At 54.0% G+C, this 16,956-nt stretch overlaps 4 protein-coding genes across 4 annotated transcripts; 2 read left to right on the top strand and 2 right to left on the bottom strand.

Moving 5' to 3' along the window:
• Window positions 1-775: 775 nt before the first annotated feature.
• On the bottom strand, window positions 776-8,013 carry W97_03477 (PLK protein kinase; the record flags this gene model as incomplete). The annotated part of the gene is made up of 8 exons (XM_007781373.1): window positions 776-1,182; window positions 1,238-1,508; window positions 1,599-1,863; window positions 1,913-3,953; window positions 4,003-4,747; window positions 5,353-5,721; window positions 5,778-7,760; window positions 7,813-8,013. 8 exons carry the CDS (start codon window positions 8,011-8,013, stop codon window positions 776-778), a joined length of 6,282 nt encoding a protein of 2,093 aa, XP_007779563.1.
• A 344-nt stretch (window positions 8,014-8,357) lies between these two features.
• Window positions 8,358-9,131, top strand: W97_03476 (uncharacterized protein; the record flags this gene model as incomplete). Its single annotated transcript, XM_007781372.1, has 2 exons — window positions 8,358-8,417; window positions 8,475-9,131. 2 exons carry the CDS (start codon window positions 8,358-8,360, stop codon window positions 9,129-9,131), a joined length of 717 nt encoding a protein of 238 aa, XP_007779562.1.
• Window positions 9,132-11,145: 2,014 nt separating this feature from the next.
• W97_03475 (uncharacterized protein) lies at window positions 11,146-11,607 on the top strand (the record flags this gene model as incomplete). The annotated part of the gene is made up of 1 exon (XM_007781371.1): window positions 11,146-11,607. The coding sequence occupies one exon, from the start codon at window positions 11,146-11,148 to the stop codon at window positions 11,605-11,607; it is 462 nt and encodes a 153-aa protein (XP_007779561.1).
• Window positions 11,608-12,819: 1,212 nt separating this feature from the next.
• On the bottom strand, window positions 12,820-16,540 carry W97_03474 (uncharacterized protein; the record flags this gene model as incomplete). Its single annotated transcript, XM_007781370.1, has 2 exons — window positions 12,820-15,841; window positions 16,029-16,540. 2 exons carry the CDS (start codon window positions 16,538-16,540, stop codon window positions 12,820-12,822), a joined length of 3,534 nt encoding a protein of 1,177 aa, XP_007779560.1.
• Between the last annotated feature and the right edge of the window lie 416 nt (window positions 16,541-16,956).

Here is a 16,956-nt window from a genome sequence, read left to right as displayed (position 1 = left end):
CGTGGCAAAACTGCGGCAGCATTCGAGAGATCATCTTGTCGCAGTCAGCATTCGCTATCGTGAGTGGCCAGTGTGCTTCAGCCGTTTGCGGCAACTGGAGACACCTTGATCCTGTTCTCGCAGTGGCACCCCGCAATGGGGAGTATCGCTCGAGATGCTCGGCACATGTTCGGCTTCCGAAGATTCGGCAGTCGACCGACGTGCAGATGCGTCATGCCGTAATGTCTTTGATGTTCAGCTCCAAGCCTGCGATGCGGTTGGTTGTGGCATAAGCGCAGTGGCTAACAGCCGAGGAATTATTGCAACGCACGGCAGAGGTGCTTTGTGCTGGCAGAGGATGTCGGACCGTGACCCAAACGGTAAGACAACTAGGAGAAGATTGACATGGTCGAGCATGAGTGACGTTGAAGGCGTTATCGATATCCCGAATATTAACCGCTCATGGATTATCGTTCATGATCAACTGCTGTTCATCGGCTACGTATTTCCTGGCGAACACAATGGTAAGATGTCGCTCAGCAGCAGCTGTAGAGTTTGGGATTGTGTATGGGAAGGCATCAAGCGGACCGTAAACACCACTTCTTCTAGAGCAGACGGAGGTCTCGCTTGGAAGCCAACAATCTTCTCCAGAACATGGCTCATGGGATAAGAGCAAGACTAAAAGCTTCTCTACTCAACACCCCTGAACATCAATTCATACGAATTCGTACGCCCACGCAAGAAGGCACCAATACCACAATAACGCAAATCGACCGCAACGCGCCGCATATCCCTCTCACCAGTCATCCTCATGATCCTTCCTAGCATGCATCGCCGCCTGCCGCTGCCGCAGCGCCTCCGCCAGTCCACCAGCCATACTAGCGCTGGCGTTGCTATCCCGCGGCGTACTGGTGCCGCTCCGATCGCTCCCGGAGTAGCCACTATCTCGAGGTGCGGACGGCGGTGCAGGTTTCCTCCCAACTGGACGCTTGTTCGGCGGAGCTGGCGGCGTTGGTTTTGCACGAGCGCCGGCGCCCATGCCGCTGCTTGCTACGCCGTTCGCAACTGGAGGCGCTGGAACGGCTCGAGAAGCGACGGGCGGTGGTGGAGGAGGCGGTGCAGGTTTAGACGCGTATTCTTCGAGATAAGCTGAGGGCGCCCAACCCGAGGCGGAGTTGTCGAGGCGCCGTGCTAGCCACCAACCTGGAGGGCGGGTAAGTAAAGTCTCATCGGCGAATCTGGAATCGCGATCACTTACCATTGTTTTCCTTTTGAACAATGACGATGATCTCATCCTTTGCAATGTTCAGCTCACCGCTTGTCTGACCGTTGAAGTCATACAATGCCCGGTAAGTCGGCTCTTTGGGTGCCGGCGGGGCTGCAGGAGGAGGTGGCGGAGGAAGATGCGCAGAAGCGGTAGATGCTGTGGATGTGTTTCGGGAATGATTCACGCCGTTCAGAGCGGCCACCGGCTGCGGCACCGGCCGCGACTGGGCAGCAATTGGGGTTGCCTGAGGTATCGGTCGTGGCTGAGCGGCGGCTGGGACATTTTGGGATGCCTGCCATGGCTGAGTTGCGGCTGGCATCGGTTGCGGGATGGCCTTGGGCTGCGCGGACACCGGAGCAGGTTGTGGTACTGGCCTGGATTGTGCAGGACGAGAGGCAAGCTTCGACACGGGACCGCCGGGGCGAAGCAACTTGCCTTTCGTGATCGGCTTGCCGGGAACTTGCCTACCACGCGGCGTTGGCCTCGACACTGAATTCGACGGCTCGCCAGGACCAGTATGGACGGTTCCACTCTTGTAAACGTCGTCTCGCGGCACGGCTGGATCTTTTACTACCTTCACCACAGCTAGTTTCCCGGGCTTCTTGTTGTACTCGATCCTAAAAGCTGTCAGCACCTGCGCTCGACCAGGTTAGAGGGCACACATACGTATTTCCAATTCGAAGATCGAGGGAACCACGGGTTACCTTCTTGAGGTGCGTGAAGAACTCAGTCTTGAATATGCAATTGATCAGAGGATCAGGCTCTTGCGGCGAGCCCGCGCCGATCGAAAACCAATCGTCCTTGAGCGTAGAACAGCTGACAAACCGAATAGCTCCTAAAGCGATTGTTCGCTCGGCCTGTATTGACAACTGGCGATTGACGAGGGCTTGCTTGACGATATAGACATTCCTGCCTGTGAGGACGAGCATTCGAGGCTCGGGTTTGCTCGAGCGGCCCAATTTGGATACTAGGAGCTCCGATCGGCAAGAAAACAGGACTGGCTCATTCCCGCCTAGGTTGATAGAGCTCCGTATCATCTCGCCAGGACCACCTCGGTTGTTGAGACCAAGGTAGTCGCCGAGGAATCTTCGATAACCGAGCAAGCTGAACCTCCGCCTCTCTTTCCGTCCCGCGAGCACCTGGTGGCCGTAGTCGCGAAGTTGGATGAACTCGAGACCTCCTTTTAGTCTTCTCCACCACCTTTGAATGCGAATGGCACATTCTGTTCGGTACCTCAAGTAGTTTCTCCAAGCGCGCTGGATGCGAATGGCCATGTTGTGCCAGTAACGGTCGCGCATTGTTTCCAAGGCGAACAGAGTCTCTGGCGTCTTGATGAAAGCTTTCGTGACGCCCATTTGGTACTCTTCCGCTGGAATGCTGGTGTCTTTGAGTATCTGCTTTGTGCCGGTTTTGTAGTCACCTGTCCATGTGTATTCGCCTGCGTACGAAGTCTTCGGTGAGAGAAGGAAGAAGCGCTCAACGAATTTCTCGAATGTCTGACGGTATGCGAAGCCAGCGCGGCGGATGCGGACGTTCTCCTGCAGACCGAGGTACTTGATCTGGTGGAGCACGTTCGGCTCGTTGTATTCTGAAGGCGACTTGTTTTCGTTTGGCTTGATCGTTCGAATGTAGGATGGGGATGCTTTCATCAAGGTAGCCACGAGATCGTTCGCAGAAGCCTTGATCTTGTCACCAGCCGTTGGCGGCCGTCGCCTGTTATCCTGATCCACTTGATCTGGGAAGAGCGTCTGGACGAACTGATTCGAGCTTTGCCCAACGAGATTCAAGAGATCTTTCAGCAGTTGATCCTTGTTCTTGTCTGTCATGCCTTGCACCTCGTACGAAACGTCACCAGCGTAGTGTCTGATAATGAACTGGCCTTGCCGTGGCTGAAAATGCGGGTTTGAGGATAATGCGTTTAATCGCTGAACAAAAGTCTGATCTGCGGCGGCCGGGTTTGCGTGAGCGGTCGCGCAAGCGTCATTCAATGCTGCGAAAACACCGGGAGGCCTCTTCTCCTCAATCAGTTCGCAGACCACCTTATTATCGAAGTATTTGATGGGCGTCCATGTAATTTGCTCCCGTTGATACTCCTCTTGCTCTGTCTTTAGTGTCAGCTGAATGAAGATTTGCTGCAGCTTCTCGTTGACATAGTTGATGCACAGCTGCTCGAAGCTGTTACGCTCAAAGATCTCAAAGCCGTAGATATCCAGAATGCCAATGGACTGCGCCAGCACGCCTCGTGCCTTCAGAGAAGCATTGACCCTCTCGACTATCCAGTCGAACATGTTGTTGTAAATGGCCTTCGACAGCGCGTCTCGCACTGATGTCGCTTGCGCTGGATTCAGGGGCACGTCATACACAGAGCCTCTGCGACCCCCGCGGCTAGTCTCCATGACTCTCTGCGTTAACGCCTTGTTGACATGCGCCGAGTCAACCTCCAGTAGGTACGCCACGAAATCGACGATCGACTGGTCCATTATCGCAGCGTTGCCTTGGTCGTCCTCCGTAAAGGTAATGTTTCCTAGCCATAGGACAGCTGCGAGCATTCGGAAAATGTTGTCTTGCTCCGATTGCGCCAAGCCGATGATGTTCATCGCATTCAGTGTCTCTTTGAAATCCGCATGGTCGTCTATGCCGTTCACGTCGTAACACTTTGACCGACTCGTGTAGAGGTAGGATTGCGGCTGTTGCACCCCGAATATTTCTACGAGATGTCAGCAAGCACTTCCAATGCTTTCAGCCAGCCTCTTTACCTCTGTAGGTTGATGAAGCGGCTTTTGTGAACTGGTAGAAAATGTGGAAACTCCGCTCATTCGTAATCTGACCGACGACTCTTGACTTCTCTAGCAGATAGTTGTTGATGTTCGCACCAACCGGCTCGCCTTGCGCGTTGAACTGTATCTCTAGGTATTTTCCAAATCTTGACGAGTTGTTGTTCCTCAGTGTCTTCGCATTGCCAAAGGATTCCAGAAGTGGATTGGTGGCCAGCACCATGTCCTTGATCTCTTGGATGGACGAGTTGCTGCCGCCGGAGACGCTAGCAATGTACTGCATTATCCTCTTCGCGGCCTCGGTCTTTCCTGCGCCAGACTCTCCCGAGATGATGATGCACTGATTCTCCTTGTATGCGTTCATGTTGTAGTACGAGGACTCGGCGATCGCGAAGACGTGCGGGGGCATCTCCAGCCTGTTTTTGCCCTTGTAGCTGTTCAACACCTGCTCGGTATAGATGCCCAGGTCCCGAAACGGGTTGACGGACACCAGCACGTGTCCAATATAGGTGTAGATTTCCGCATTCTCGAATCGCTTCTTCAGGTTGTCGTTGATCGCCTCGTTCGATATCTTGCTGATCAACGTGAGGTCCGAGACGCCGACTTCCTTCTTCTTCGTCGATTCGAAGACCGCCTTTTTCGCGAACCCCGAGCTCTTCCCCCCGCCTGAGGTGGGCTGTTTGGTATTACTGGCATCTTTCTTGCGCCCCGCGCGCTTCGTGACAGCCTACAAACACGCCGTAAGTTAGTCCTAGTACACGCAGCAGCCAGGTACTCTGGCATCGTGTTTGGCCCATACCATCCTTACGGCGCCCGCGCTGAGTACTAGCCCACAGCCTGTTTATTTCGCGAATGTTCCCAGTGTTCCTAGGCCAGATCGTTGTAGAGGCGCGGTGAATGAAACGGGACGAGTGAATTGACGATGGATCGAGGGTCGGAAGTTAGAGGAGAGGTTGGTGTAGTTGTGTGGGCACGCAGTGTTCGCAGCATTCAGTGCATGGTGGAGCATCGAGTTTCCAACGTCACCCAAAAGGCGGCAGCAGCCGGGACTTCGAAGCCACCGCCGCACAGCCGCACAGCCACGTCAACTTTTCGAGAGCGACGCGCAATCAACATCAAAATCTTCGCAACGAACGATGGTACGTATTTTCGCTCACGCTACAGGCTACGTAAGGCAACGACTGTGCAGTGTCGAAGCCGCCAAATGAACGCCTCTGCGCAATGCACCAGCCTGCATCCAAGACCAGCGAGCGAAGCCAAGTACTCGATCCAATTTCTCTCGCTTCAAGGACGTTCTTCCTCCCGTGGGTCATCGCCGCCGAACCGGCCAACGGTAACCCATTCATCATTCTTCTTCTTGTCAAACACCTGAGGTCCTTCCCACTTCATCCGCTGCGCCTCCGGCGAGAGACAACCAAGACCGCCACAACCAACCCATTCGTTCATTAACTTGATGATGAACCTTAACTTCTCCGGTAGTAGGTTGGCTTCTGTTACTGCTCGATACGCTACAGCTTCGTCCGCGGTGCCGAAGAGGAGCGTGTGCACCAAACCAGACAAGGTCTTCCGCTGCCGGATGTACTTGAATGGCAGGTCTCCGTTTTCTTTCAAGTGTTGGGCTCCCTCCACCGGGAGACAAGTGAAGTTGCAATACTTGCCGTCCGGCGACATCACCAGCTTCGTGTGGTCCTGGAAGTTGAACTAGAAATCTGGTCAGCGATCATGTGTCCCCGGGCAGAAAATCTGCGTATCTGTACCTGGAAGCATCCGTCGGTAAACCCCCAGATGCCGACTGTTCCAAGCCGCTGATAAAACCTTATGAAAGGCGAGGTTTTGCTATCTGCTGCATCCACATCTGCGCTGGTCTCAGCTTGTCCGAGCTGCTGACACATGTATCTGCTGAATTGTGCCCAGACACCGCCCGTCGACCGCTTCCGATCCTTGTCTACGGTAGTGCTCCGAATGCCATCGTTGGCGGAGTCTGCGTAAAATTCGAAAGGTATCTTATTAATGAAGCTGGAGTCGATTTTTCCATCCTTGAAGTAAGTGTAGCCATTCCGGACCAGGACGTGCGTTACTGGATACCGCTTCGTAGCATTCACGAGAGTACCAATCGTCCCATCCTCCAGGACGTAGCCGACGCCATGTTTTCTTGAATAGTCGACCCACTTCGAAACGTATGGAAGCTGCGTGCGCTGCTCCTTCCGAGATGTGCTACGTCTGTTTGCAAGCGCTTGAGCTACGTTGTTGCGGAACTCTGAGACACGCGCGAGCACCGCTTCCGGATCGGTATTGGGGATGATAGGTCCACTCGGCGGTACCGGTGACTTGCGAATGGTAGCTTGAGCAGGTTTTTCATCGGTGCCTTCGGATTGTGATACCTTGTTGGATATGATCGCACTCTCCGCTGGTACCTCTGTCGTTTGAGTCATCGTCTCTTGTTTCCGTGGTAGGTCTCCCGCCACAGCGACAGTTGCCTGAGTCCCTTTTACCGCTCGGGATGACCGCGTGGCCTGTCGTGCGCTATCTTTGACCACAGGATCGGAGGTCTTGCGCACAGTGCCCTTTCGCCTTGGACGGTCTAGAGGAGGTATCTCCGCTGGCTGTTCCGGTGCCACATTTTCCTTTGATGGAGGTGCTCGGGATATCCTCGTGGTGGCTCGCATTGGTGGTTCTTTAATCCGGTCATTTGCTGTTGTCTCCATCAACGCCTGCCCCTCAGCCGAAGAGCTCTTTTCTTCCGCCTCCACTATGTCACTCAACCCTTCCACCGCAGGGTAGGGGAAGTTGTTCCGCTCAGGGAACGGTAGGTAGACAGTGTCTGCCGGTATTGGTACAACAGGTTGTCGACCCGCCTGCAACTCTTTCTCGCAGTCTCGTACAACCGAACGGATTTTTCGACCGCCGATGACTGGGAAGACCTTTCCAGGTGCGTATTCCCCAACGCCGGACTCCTTACACAGATCGTACCAAGAGTCCGAGTAGCCTCTCCGGAGGACCTCCGCTGTAGGGGGGCGGACACTCGAGAATGTAGGAGCCCGGGTTGCGCATTGTGAATCTAGCTGGACCGGCACGAACGCAGTCTTGAAGAAAGTGTGGCTAACAATCTGGTCCGGTACCGGCCTATCATCTTCATGCACCAGCAGTGAACCGACCAAGTCTTTCAGGTCGTTCGATATGTCATTTGGGGTCTTGGACAACTCCGGCCAGGTATAATCGCATGTCTGCAATTTCTTGTAGATGTCCTCCCGCTTCGCCGCATGGAAAGGCGCCCTGCCCACCGCGAGAGTGTACGCAATGATTCCGATCGCCCACAGGTCCACCTTCTCATTGTGTCCCTTGCCTCCTTTTTCAAGAATCTCCGGTGCCAGGTAGTTGGGGGTGCCGCACATGGTTGTCCGTCGCGCACCAATATCGTTTTGGGACAACAAGACGGCCGCCAGCCCGAAATCGCCGACCTTGATGTTCATATTCTTATCTAGGAAGAGATTGCCAGTCTTGAGATCCCGATGGACGATATTCCGGTGGTGCAGGTACTTGACCGCGCCGCAGGTTTGGATGATGAAGCGGCGGATTTCCGGCATCGTACAATACTTCCGCTTCCGGATCACGTCTGCAAGAGAGCCGTTGTCGCATATTTCCAGCACGACGTATGTGCAGGCTTGGAACGAAAATGCGCGATAGAACTCGACTATATTGGGGTGATGGAGCTTTGAGTGTATTTGCAGCTCCGTGACGAACTGTATACTTGATCAGCATCATCTTCTTCGCAGCGCATAGACAGACTGCTACCTTCTGTGCAAGTTTCGGAGGCTCCATCTTGGACTTGACGATCTTGAGCGCGACTATCCGTCCAGTCGGTCTGCTCTGATCCAGCAGCTCTGCGCGATGGCATATCGCAAATCCACCTTTTCCCAGCTGCGCTCCCGTCGCATATTGATAATCACTAGGCTCGCTCACCAGCGGCGGCGGCGCCTCAGCGTGGACAGACATCTGGCGATAGGGAGGGTGGGGGTTTTCGAGTGATGGATGGAGTTCTGGTTGAAAATCGAGAGTTGACAATAACAATGGTTGACCGGGGCCGGCTGATGTTCGGACGCGGCCCTGCGGCTGCGGCTGCGGCTGCCACGCTCCTGCCGGCGCACGCCTGCTGCCTTTCACTTTCACGACCGCCGACTGTCCGACCTCACCTCAGCCAGAAGGCAGCAATATTGCTGGCAGCTGTCAGCGAGTGCATTGAGCTCTGCCCGGTGTCATGCTTCTCAGTCATGTGACGGACTGTTATTGACCTGTACTGCGCCAATTCCATGGTTGCTCGACGAGTCCCTTGAACGACCATGTCTCTCACCCTCAAAATCGCGTCCCTGGCGATCAGGACCTTGGCCAAACCAATCGCTGTACGTTCAAGTCTAAGGAGACCCCTTACCCCTTACGCACAAACCTGACAATTGCAGAACTACATCAAACGCAATGCCCGAGAGCACGAGCGGTTCCGCAAAGTCTGCGTCAACTTTGCGCAACGGCTTCACCGTATCGACATCAACATGCGGCTCGGCCTCCTCCAAGACACAGCGGCTATCGACCGACAGGTTGCCAGGGAGAAGGCAGACGCGGACGCTAAGAAGAAGGCGGCACAGATACCTACAGTGAAGACCGAGGCTCAGGCGAAAGCAGATGATGAAGCCGCCTCCAAAGCCGGTGATGCAGGTGCCGACAAGAAGCCCAAGCCACGCGTACGGCCACTATCCGAAGCGAAGGCTATCGAGACGGGGGCGAACTTCATATCCGAGAGCTTCATGTTCATGGTGGCAGGCGGCATCATCATGTTTGAGTCGTGGAGGTCGAGGAGGAAAGCGAGCAACGCACGCGAGAACCTGGATGACCGGATAGACGTCCTGGAGGCAGAGAGAGAAGAGATGAAGGCAACTTTGAAGAAGCTGGAGTCCGAACTGGAGACGCTACGGGCTCATGCGGGCGAGCCGCCGGCTTCACACCGTCATAAGAAGATTAGTCCAAGAATCCAGAAACCCACGCCCTCAACCCACACAACACAGTCCGGCTCAAACCCATCGCGATCACCGCAATTACCGCAAACACCGCAACCGCCGTAATCTTCACCGCCTCCACGATGATGTGAATATGTGTACCATCGTTCATACCGTCTCCACTGCATAGAAACTCTCCACTCGATCCGACGTCACTCGACTCCGTGCAAAAGATTCGCAACCGTCATATGCGCTGCCAGCGCGTAGCTGTTACCAGAAGCCACTCCTCTCCTCCTGGCATGCAGGGTCGAATATGATTCCGCACCACGGCGTTCCCCACTGTAAGTGGCAGGGGACATTAGAAATCCATACCTATCATGTTGTCCAGAGTCCAGCAAAGATGACGTTGCAACCATGACGATATGGAGCTTCACCAGCTTGGGCTGTGAGTCCAGATCCTTCGGGCTTTTTAGTGTCACACAGTGGCCGATCACGTTATCACACACCTCTATTACTTATCTCTAGCCTTGGAAGGGTTGGAGAGGATTGGGATTCCAGCACCCTTGATCTATCTCCAATCAATTTTAGACCATTTGATTAGGGCGATGGCTGGCAATGCTGGGTTGGGCCGGTGTTCAGGGATGACCATCCCTCTGCCCTAGCGTGTATAGTATCAAAAGTGCGCACAGACATGTAAGACCAGTCTCGTAGCTTAGCCTTGTACTCTTGTAGATGAACGGCTCAAAAACTGCTGACTCGTATGCATGTGCCATCTGTATGCTGAGCTATGAGCGCAGTGCAGGTGGTGTAGTTGCACACCACTAATCTATGCGATCTAGGGCGCATGTACACCCTCCGAAGCGGCTTCCGCAAGATCGATGAGCAGAATCATCTAACGCCACTTTTCTGTGTAAAGCTGCGTGGAACCAGAACAAGAGTGGCTTCGTGACACTGCAAGATTTTATAGCTGTCGTTGTTCCTTTACGGGGAGCTGCCCTACCTCCTGAGACGGGACAACGTGTGTAAAGAACTCGAAGAGCGTGCAGCAGTTGGCCTGGCTGGTACTCGCCGCAGGAATCCATGACAATGGAAACACCATGGTGCATCTTGGTAGTATTTCCGCACCGCTTTGTGATCAGTACGGGGCCGGAGAGGCGCGTGACAGATATGCCTGGCCGCCGGCCCGGGATCAGTTCTAGGTGCGGAGTGAGAAGGAGGAGGATCGAGGCCAACAAGTATCCTGAATGAAGTCTTCAATCTCCTTGGGACGTTGACATGAATTCCTTTCTAGATGTGCCTTAAGAGTCACTTTGTTCGTCGCACGAGGAGCAAGCTTATGGTGGTTGGCGACAACATCTGTTCCGATAAGAGCAAGTAAAAAGTCTTGAAGGTGGACGTGGTGTTCTCACTTTATCAATCGTTAAACTGCAAGTTGTCCACAGCGCGCAATGGTGTTCAGACACATTAAAATCTGGTGAATGCTGCGTTAGCTTGGCTAAAACAAGCCTGGGCTGTGTACCTTTCGGTACGCTTGGGCGAGTTTACGTTGTCTATGACTACTTTTTGGCTCTTTTGTTACTTTTGTGACCGCATGTTTCGAACTCTACTGAGACTTCGCTTCTCCTTTTCCCCTTCTCTCTGCATTTTACAAGAAAACCCATGCTGGATGACTCACAGCGACTCGAGCCCGCCCCAAAGATGTCCTGTCCGTCAAGAGTCTGTCTAGGCATGTGATCACAGCCACGAGTAGCCAATCGTCCATGATGTTCTGCTCATCACTTCAGCGGCGCGCCTCGTTCTCGCAGGTCATTCCAACCTTGACCTCACAGAGCGGGCTAAAACTTAGAGGCAAGAGGCCAAATTCTCACTTTCCTGCTCATGCTGAATCTCCGGCCTTTCAGAGAGCTCACTAAAAACACACGACATCTCGTTACCCCTTCCGTCGCCTACCAACGCCGCGTCTCGCGCGCTTCGTCTCCTGCTGCTCTCCTCCACCGCCACCACCCCCGCGGCCCTCCCAGCCACTCTCTCTCGTATCCAGCACTTCGCTGCCCTGACCGGCGCCACCGACATCGCCATCGTCTTCCTCCTCTCCCCGCCTTCACTACCGACGAAACCGACGCGTAACGGCGCGTCCAGCATGCACCCTCCAAACACGACCTCAAGCCCGGTCTCCGGCCTCCACGCCTACCACCAGCTCTCCGCCTTCCTTCTAACGCATGCAGACATCCCGAGCATCCCTCTGCTTCCCTTGTCGGAACTGTCGTCACTCGAACCTCTCCTGCGGATGTATGTGAGCACGCTGTGCACGCCCAACCCGGCTGCAGTGCCGCAGAAACTGCCGAACGCGGCGATGGAGCTCTTGCCGTTCTGTACGACGAGCCCGCCGATGAGGCAGGAGACGGTTATTAGGCTCACGGATGTCTTTTCGAGTTTAAGGGATGTGGCGGCTCTTGGGGGTGTGGATATGGATGTGGATGGGAGAGATGAGGGGAGTGTGGCCAGGGCCGAAGAGGCGGTGAGGGGCTTGGTTGAGATGTTTGGGGAGGAGGAGGCGAGGGCAGTGGTTGAGTTTTGGAAGGAGGAGTGGGTTGCTGAGTAGTATCGCGCAACCAAGGATGTTGAGCAGAACGTTGCATTGCATCTGACGGGATCTCCTTCGGTCTTCGACGGCGCTTGCGTTCATCGGGTGCTGCAAGTCTCTGGAATATGATTGTATGATCTTACGGATAGGAATGTTGCTCTCTTATGGACTTTGCGGGATTCGAAAAGCTACGCATCAACTAGGATATTTGGTCTTTGGCAGAGAGGTTGCCAGCAGGAACGTCGTCATCTCCGACTGTCTTCCCCGTTTACCACCAATGTGTTACACGATCCCGTTCAAGACGCACAACGAGGATCTTAAAGCAAAAAGCATCCTCAGCCGGTGTTCGAACAGTGTAGCTCGGGACGCAGCTGCCTAAAATGCACGGCCGGTGCAAAAGCTGAGGAAGCTCACCACCGAGTAAACCCGGTTTGAACTTCATGAAACGATGATTTAGTTGCAGCTACTCAGCTGGAAGAAGCATTGGGTTTTACGATATATATTCTCAGAACTGTTGAGAAATCTGAGTTACTTCTAGCACAAGTGACTGCCGCAACGCTACAGAGAAGTTTTATGGAGGCGAGATAGCGGGCACTGTATTGGGAATATCTGTCATTGACCAGGCATCTAGAGATAAAGATAGCCCTCTTGAACCCTGTTTGGCAAATTGCGCAAACGCACAGGTACAGGGAAAGGGACACAAAGCTGCAGGCGATGTCATAATCATACAGATCATGAGTAGCAGCTCAGGAGGATCGCGTCGCCTCTAGAGTAACCATGCTCCATCACGAGAGCGGGTTCAAGCTCCCTGCATTCGTACGAGGGTGTCCACGCTCTGCATAGCTGGTAATAAGAGCAGATGCTAGGTTCCGCGCCTGTTAAAGCTCATAGCAAGGGGGAGGAGATATCATGCGTTCACAAACGATATGCGGCGCATGGTGCAGTTTCATTTCGACCGCTAAAAGCTGGGATCGTATGGCAAAATCACAGGTGGAGGTCACATCTGGAGAAGGAAGACACGAAGCACCGCGATCACCTCAAGCTACAATCATGATTAAGGTACCTTATATTAGGGACAATGACAGGTTGTCGCTGTGTGAGTATACACACAGAATGATGTGAACAACAGCACTTCCGGCGCTGGCCCAAGAATCCAGAAGTTCCAGCAACGCCAGTCTCGCCAACCCTTTGAATAACGGATCGCATAACCGGTCATGTCATGACCTTACACTATTCGTCTTCGTCGTCATCGTCTTCGATCACCCTCCGCTTCCTGCCTCGCCGCACAGCCGGCGCCGGTGCCACTTCTGGCGGCTTCGGCTGTGTCCGCTTGCTGCCAACCAATGTGCTGAGAGTGGGTAGGTCTGCTTCATCCTCATCGCTCTCTTCATCTTCCCGAATTACGTGCAGTCCTCGTACCGTGCTCGGCTGAAGGGATACAGCCGGTAACGACGACTCAGGCGGTTCATCGTCCGGAAAGCTTTGCGAAGTGTGCAACGGGATCGGCTCAGCATCATCGACGATGAAGTCCGCAAGCTCAGACTCAGGATCGAGCATCTCTTCGTCGTCCTCGCCGGATGTGTCTTCCGAGCCGAGCGTGATAGCCTGCGAGCGGATGGCGTAGCGAGGGTCTGTCGGCGGCGGACTGCTGCTTTGACCTTCGGCTGCGACATCGACGTCGCGGTAGTGGGAGGTTGCTTTGGGGCATCTATTCGGTTTGCGGAGTGGTGTAGCGTCGGCATATGGCGCTGATTCCTCATCTTCCTCGTCATCGACCACTACACCAGGCAGCTCGCTTTCAATGTCTGACATGTGAAGGTTTTGCTTAAGTATGTTGAGGTAGGCGTCATCTACGCGGTGTATCCGGTTCAGCATGTCGACTGTTTCGACCGCTCGTCTTCCGTGGGAGATGTATTTGGTCCGACCGAGCTTACGCTGCCGTGCAGGATGCGCATCCAAACGAGGAGCGGCTACTGTTTGCATTTCCTCTCCGTCGAAGACGCTCTGATACTTGCGTTCCAATTCCTTCTCTTGCACCTTGTTGAGTATCACGTCACTCAAGAATGGATTTTGAACGGTTTCCTCTGGTGGCTCCTTTACGGCTGACGCTCGCTTTCGCCTCTTCTTCGGTTGCGCAGCCGCAAGCTCGTCCTCTTCATCTCCCTCGTCAGCATCAAGTCGAGACGCTGAAACGAAGCCTGTGCGCACTCCGTCGGGCATGTGGAATTTCTTTGGCGGCCGCTTCGGCGCTTTCCTTCCTCTTGCTGTCGGTTCTGGCAGATCCGGCTGTGAATTTTCTGGCGGGATGTCGACGATCCGCTTGTCAACCACAGGCTGAATCTCTTTCGGTAAAATGCGGCGCGAGAGATCTTCGTGGAAGGTAAACTGGGTGCCACTGGCGATCAACGCTTGCATCTTTTCGTAGCTGTCTTTTGCTTTCATCGCGTCGCTCTCCTCCTTTCCGCGCATCTGCAGCAGAATGATCTTTCCAGCTCGCTTTCGGCCAGTCCTTCCCATACGCTGCAACATACGGATGGGCGACGCCTTTGAGTCGTAACAAACGATGAGGTCGACCTCGCCGATGTCCAACCCTTCTTCGCCAATGGATGTGGCGACAAGCGTGTTGTAGATGCCATCCTTGAATTTTTGTACCACTTCCAACTGCTTTTTCTGGTTCATGGCTTCGGAGGTCTTGGTGCCGGCTTGCCCAACGAACACATGCGGCCGGATCATTGGTTCGTTTCTCTTCAAGATCCTGACAATATCCTCGGCGCTGTCTCTGTAATGAGCAAACACCATGATCCTAGTGCTGGAAGGTGGACCTCTATCAGTACTCTTGCCTTCGCCGGCGTCCATTAGGTGATTCAGCAGCGCACTACGGAGAAACTCGAGCTTTGGATGGCCGATGAAGTCTGGATCGTGTGTCCATGATCGAAGCGTTCCCATCATCTTCTCGAAATTCGGATCTTCGCTGATCTGCCTCTTCCATTTTGATGGCTTTCCTTTTTCGTTCATGTCCAGAGTCTTCCTAAAGTTGAGGAGACTATGGTAGAACGGACTAATACCGTGATTTTTGAGTAGTTCCATGCAGTGGGCGAGACTCGCCAGTAGTGAGAATACTGATATGACCATGCCTTTGATCCCCCAGTTCGCATTTCTTCCCGCATCGGAATTCATCCACTGTTGTCTGGCAATCGTCAGCCCGTACGGCGTCAGCGACAGTGGATCTCTGCTCCAAGTCGCATTCATTCTGGAAAGTTGCCCCAACAGTGGCTCAACGGCTTTTGAGTAGAGATCCATCAACATGGTCATCTCTTCCGAAGGGTCAAAGACGAACGTCTCCGTTTGTCTGGAGTGCACATATTGACGGATGTCAATGGAATGTTCCGTCCTAATCTCAACACGGGAAATATCCAGTCCGTCGATGACTTTCTGCACAGACTTCACATCGGATCCGGGCGTGGCAGTGAGCGCAAGGACCCGAAAACTCTCGTTGAAACGCCTGATGAACTTGACTACTTCGACATAGGAGTAAGCTCCAGTGGCCCTATGGGCTTCATCTACCACTAGGAGCACAATTCTCTTTGGGTCGCAGATCCCGGTCTTCAGATCATTCAACAGAGTCTGGGGCGTCATGAAGAATACCCGTTTGCTAAGCCACTCTTCCGCTCGCAAGCCGGTCGCAATGCCACCCGTGAGCATTGTAGTTTCTGATCTCGGTATACCAGCAATCCCAAAACAAGCGCCGACTTGCTGGGACACCAGCGGTTTCGTTGGAGCCATGAATACGATTTGGGAGTCTTTAGTCCAGCGAAACCAGTTGAGCATGATCGTCGCAGCGATGAATGTCTTCCCAAGCCCAGTAGGCAGGGCGACGAGAAGGTTGTGATAGAGTCCTCTTGCGACAATGTTGAACTGGTAGTCACGAATCGTGCCGAGATTGGTGGGGTACACCCATGTCCTTGTAGCTGCATCGTTCAGCTTATGGTGGGTTGGCGGTTCAGCCTTGTTGGCTAAAGGCCAGTTATGGCGCTTGTTAACCTGCGATGCGGGGAGACCTTGAGCGGTGTCTCTGCCGAAGAGCGTGGTTTGGCGTAGCCCATTCTGCGGAGCAACCAGAGTCTGACGCCGAACCTGGGTCGTAGTAGGGATAGCCTCGTCTGGCTGTTTCTCAGGGGAAGCAGCTGAAGAAGAAAATACATCCGAGGGGAGATCTGCAAGCTCTTCCGTGGCATCCAGAGCTGCAATGTTTCTGCGTCTCGGTCAGGACTGTGGATCTGAAGCACCCGAGCACGAAAGCGATGGAACGAGAACCGGAGTGCGATATGCAGATTACGAAAAAGTGCTCTTGGTTGTAGAAATGCCCGAATGTGGCGGAGAGTTGAAGAGAGACTGTCTGAAAGCCACGTGATCATAGCAAAAAGCGAAAAATGGCTTACACTTGCGAAGTACCGTACACGGGCTGCATTCCCTTGGGGTGGAGTACTGACTGCTGCCTCGCTGGTTTCGGAGGGAGCATGGGAGGGTCGAAAGCATCTTCTTCGTCCGAGACCACATCGTCTTGCACAGCGTACTGCTGAGGTTTCGTGGGAGTCTTGGAAGCAGGTGGTAGTTTAGGAGGATCGAATGCCTCTTCTTCATCCGAGACGATATCGTCGTTTAAAGATTTTCTCCGAACTTGGAGTGGCGATCGTCCAACTCCAGTTTTGCTGGACGCTGGCGCCTTCTGCCAGATGGGTCCTCTAATCTGCCATGGCATCGAGGCTGAAGGCGGCGCTTGAGTGTAGTAGACATCTTGTACCGCCACTGCATTCGCCGGCACGTGTATCTTGTGCTTCGGCGGCTTGGGAGTTTTCTCCCTCGAAGGCGAGTTATCAGGAGCCTCTGCTTGAGTGGCAGCCTCGATTAGCTCTTCATCATCAAAGTCTCCGAAATCATCGCTGCCGTCCATTCCTCTGCTTTTGAAGAAGTCGCTTTACGGCCTGTCGTAGGCATCGCGGTATTTGCCGGTGGTGGTTTTGGAGCGGACGCGTCGACGCGCGGTGTCATGCAGCCCGGCCGCCGCTTGGCGTTGCTAGCCCGTGAACGAACTCTGGAATATCTGGGGAAAGTCCCCGTCTCGACCGGGCCTGCGCGCTTAGAAAGGCACTCGAGATGCAGGACGCCTCAACCAGTGTCAATGCATTTGCCCACTCCATGACACATGACTTCCACCACATGAAAGCAGTGGCAGCGCCGCACCTATCGGAGTTGTTGGGGGGAAATGGTTCGGAGAACAAAATTGGAAGGCGTCGATCTAACCAATACCGCGCCTCGGCACGAACATGGCCGTGATACCAAACAAATACCCCCTTCCTTCCCCAGATT

The sequence above is a fragment of the Coniosporium apollinis genome (assembly GCF_000281105.1).
Source record: "Coniosporium apollinis CBS 100218 chromosome Unknown supercont1.14, whole genome shotgun sequence".
Classification (NCBI taxonomy): domain Eukaryota; kingdom Fungi; phylum Ascomycota; class Dothideomycetes; genus Coniosporium; species Coniosporium apollinis.
The sequence above is the reverse complement of the archived record's forward strand: the minus strand, read 5'-3'. Positions and strand labels throughout refer to the sequence as shown.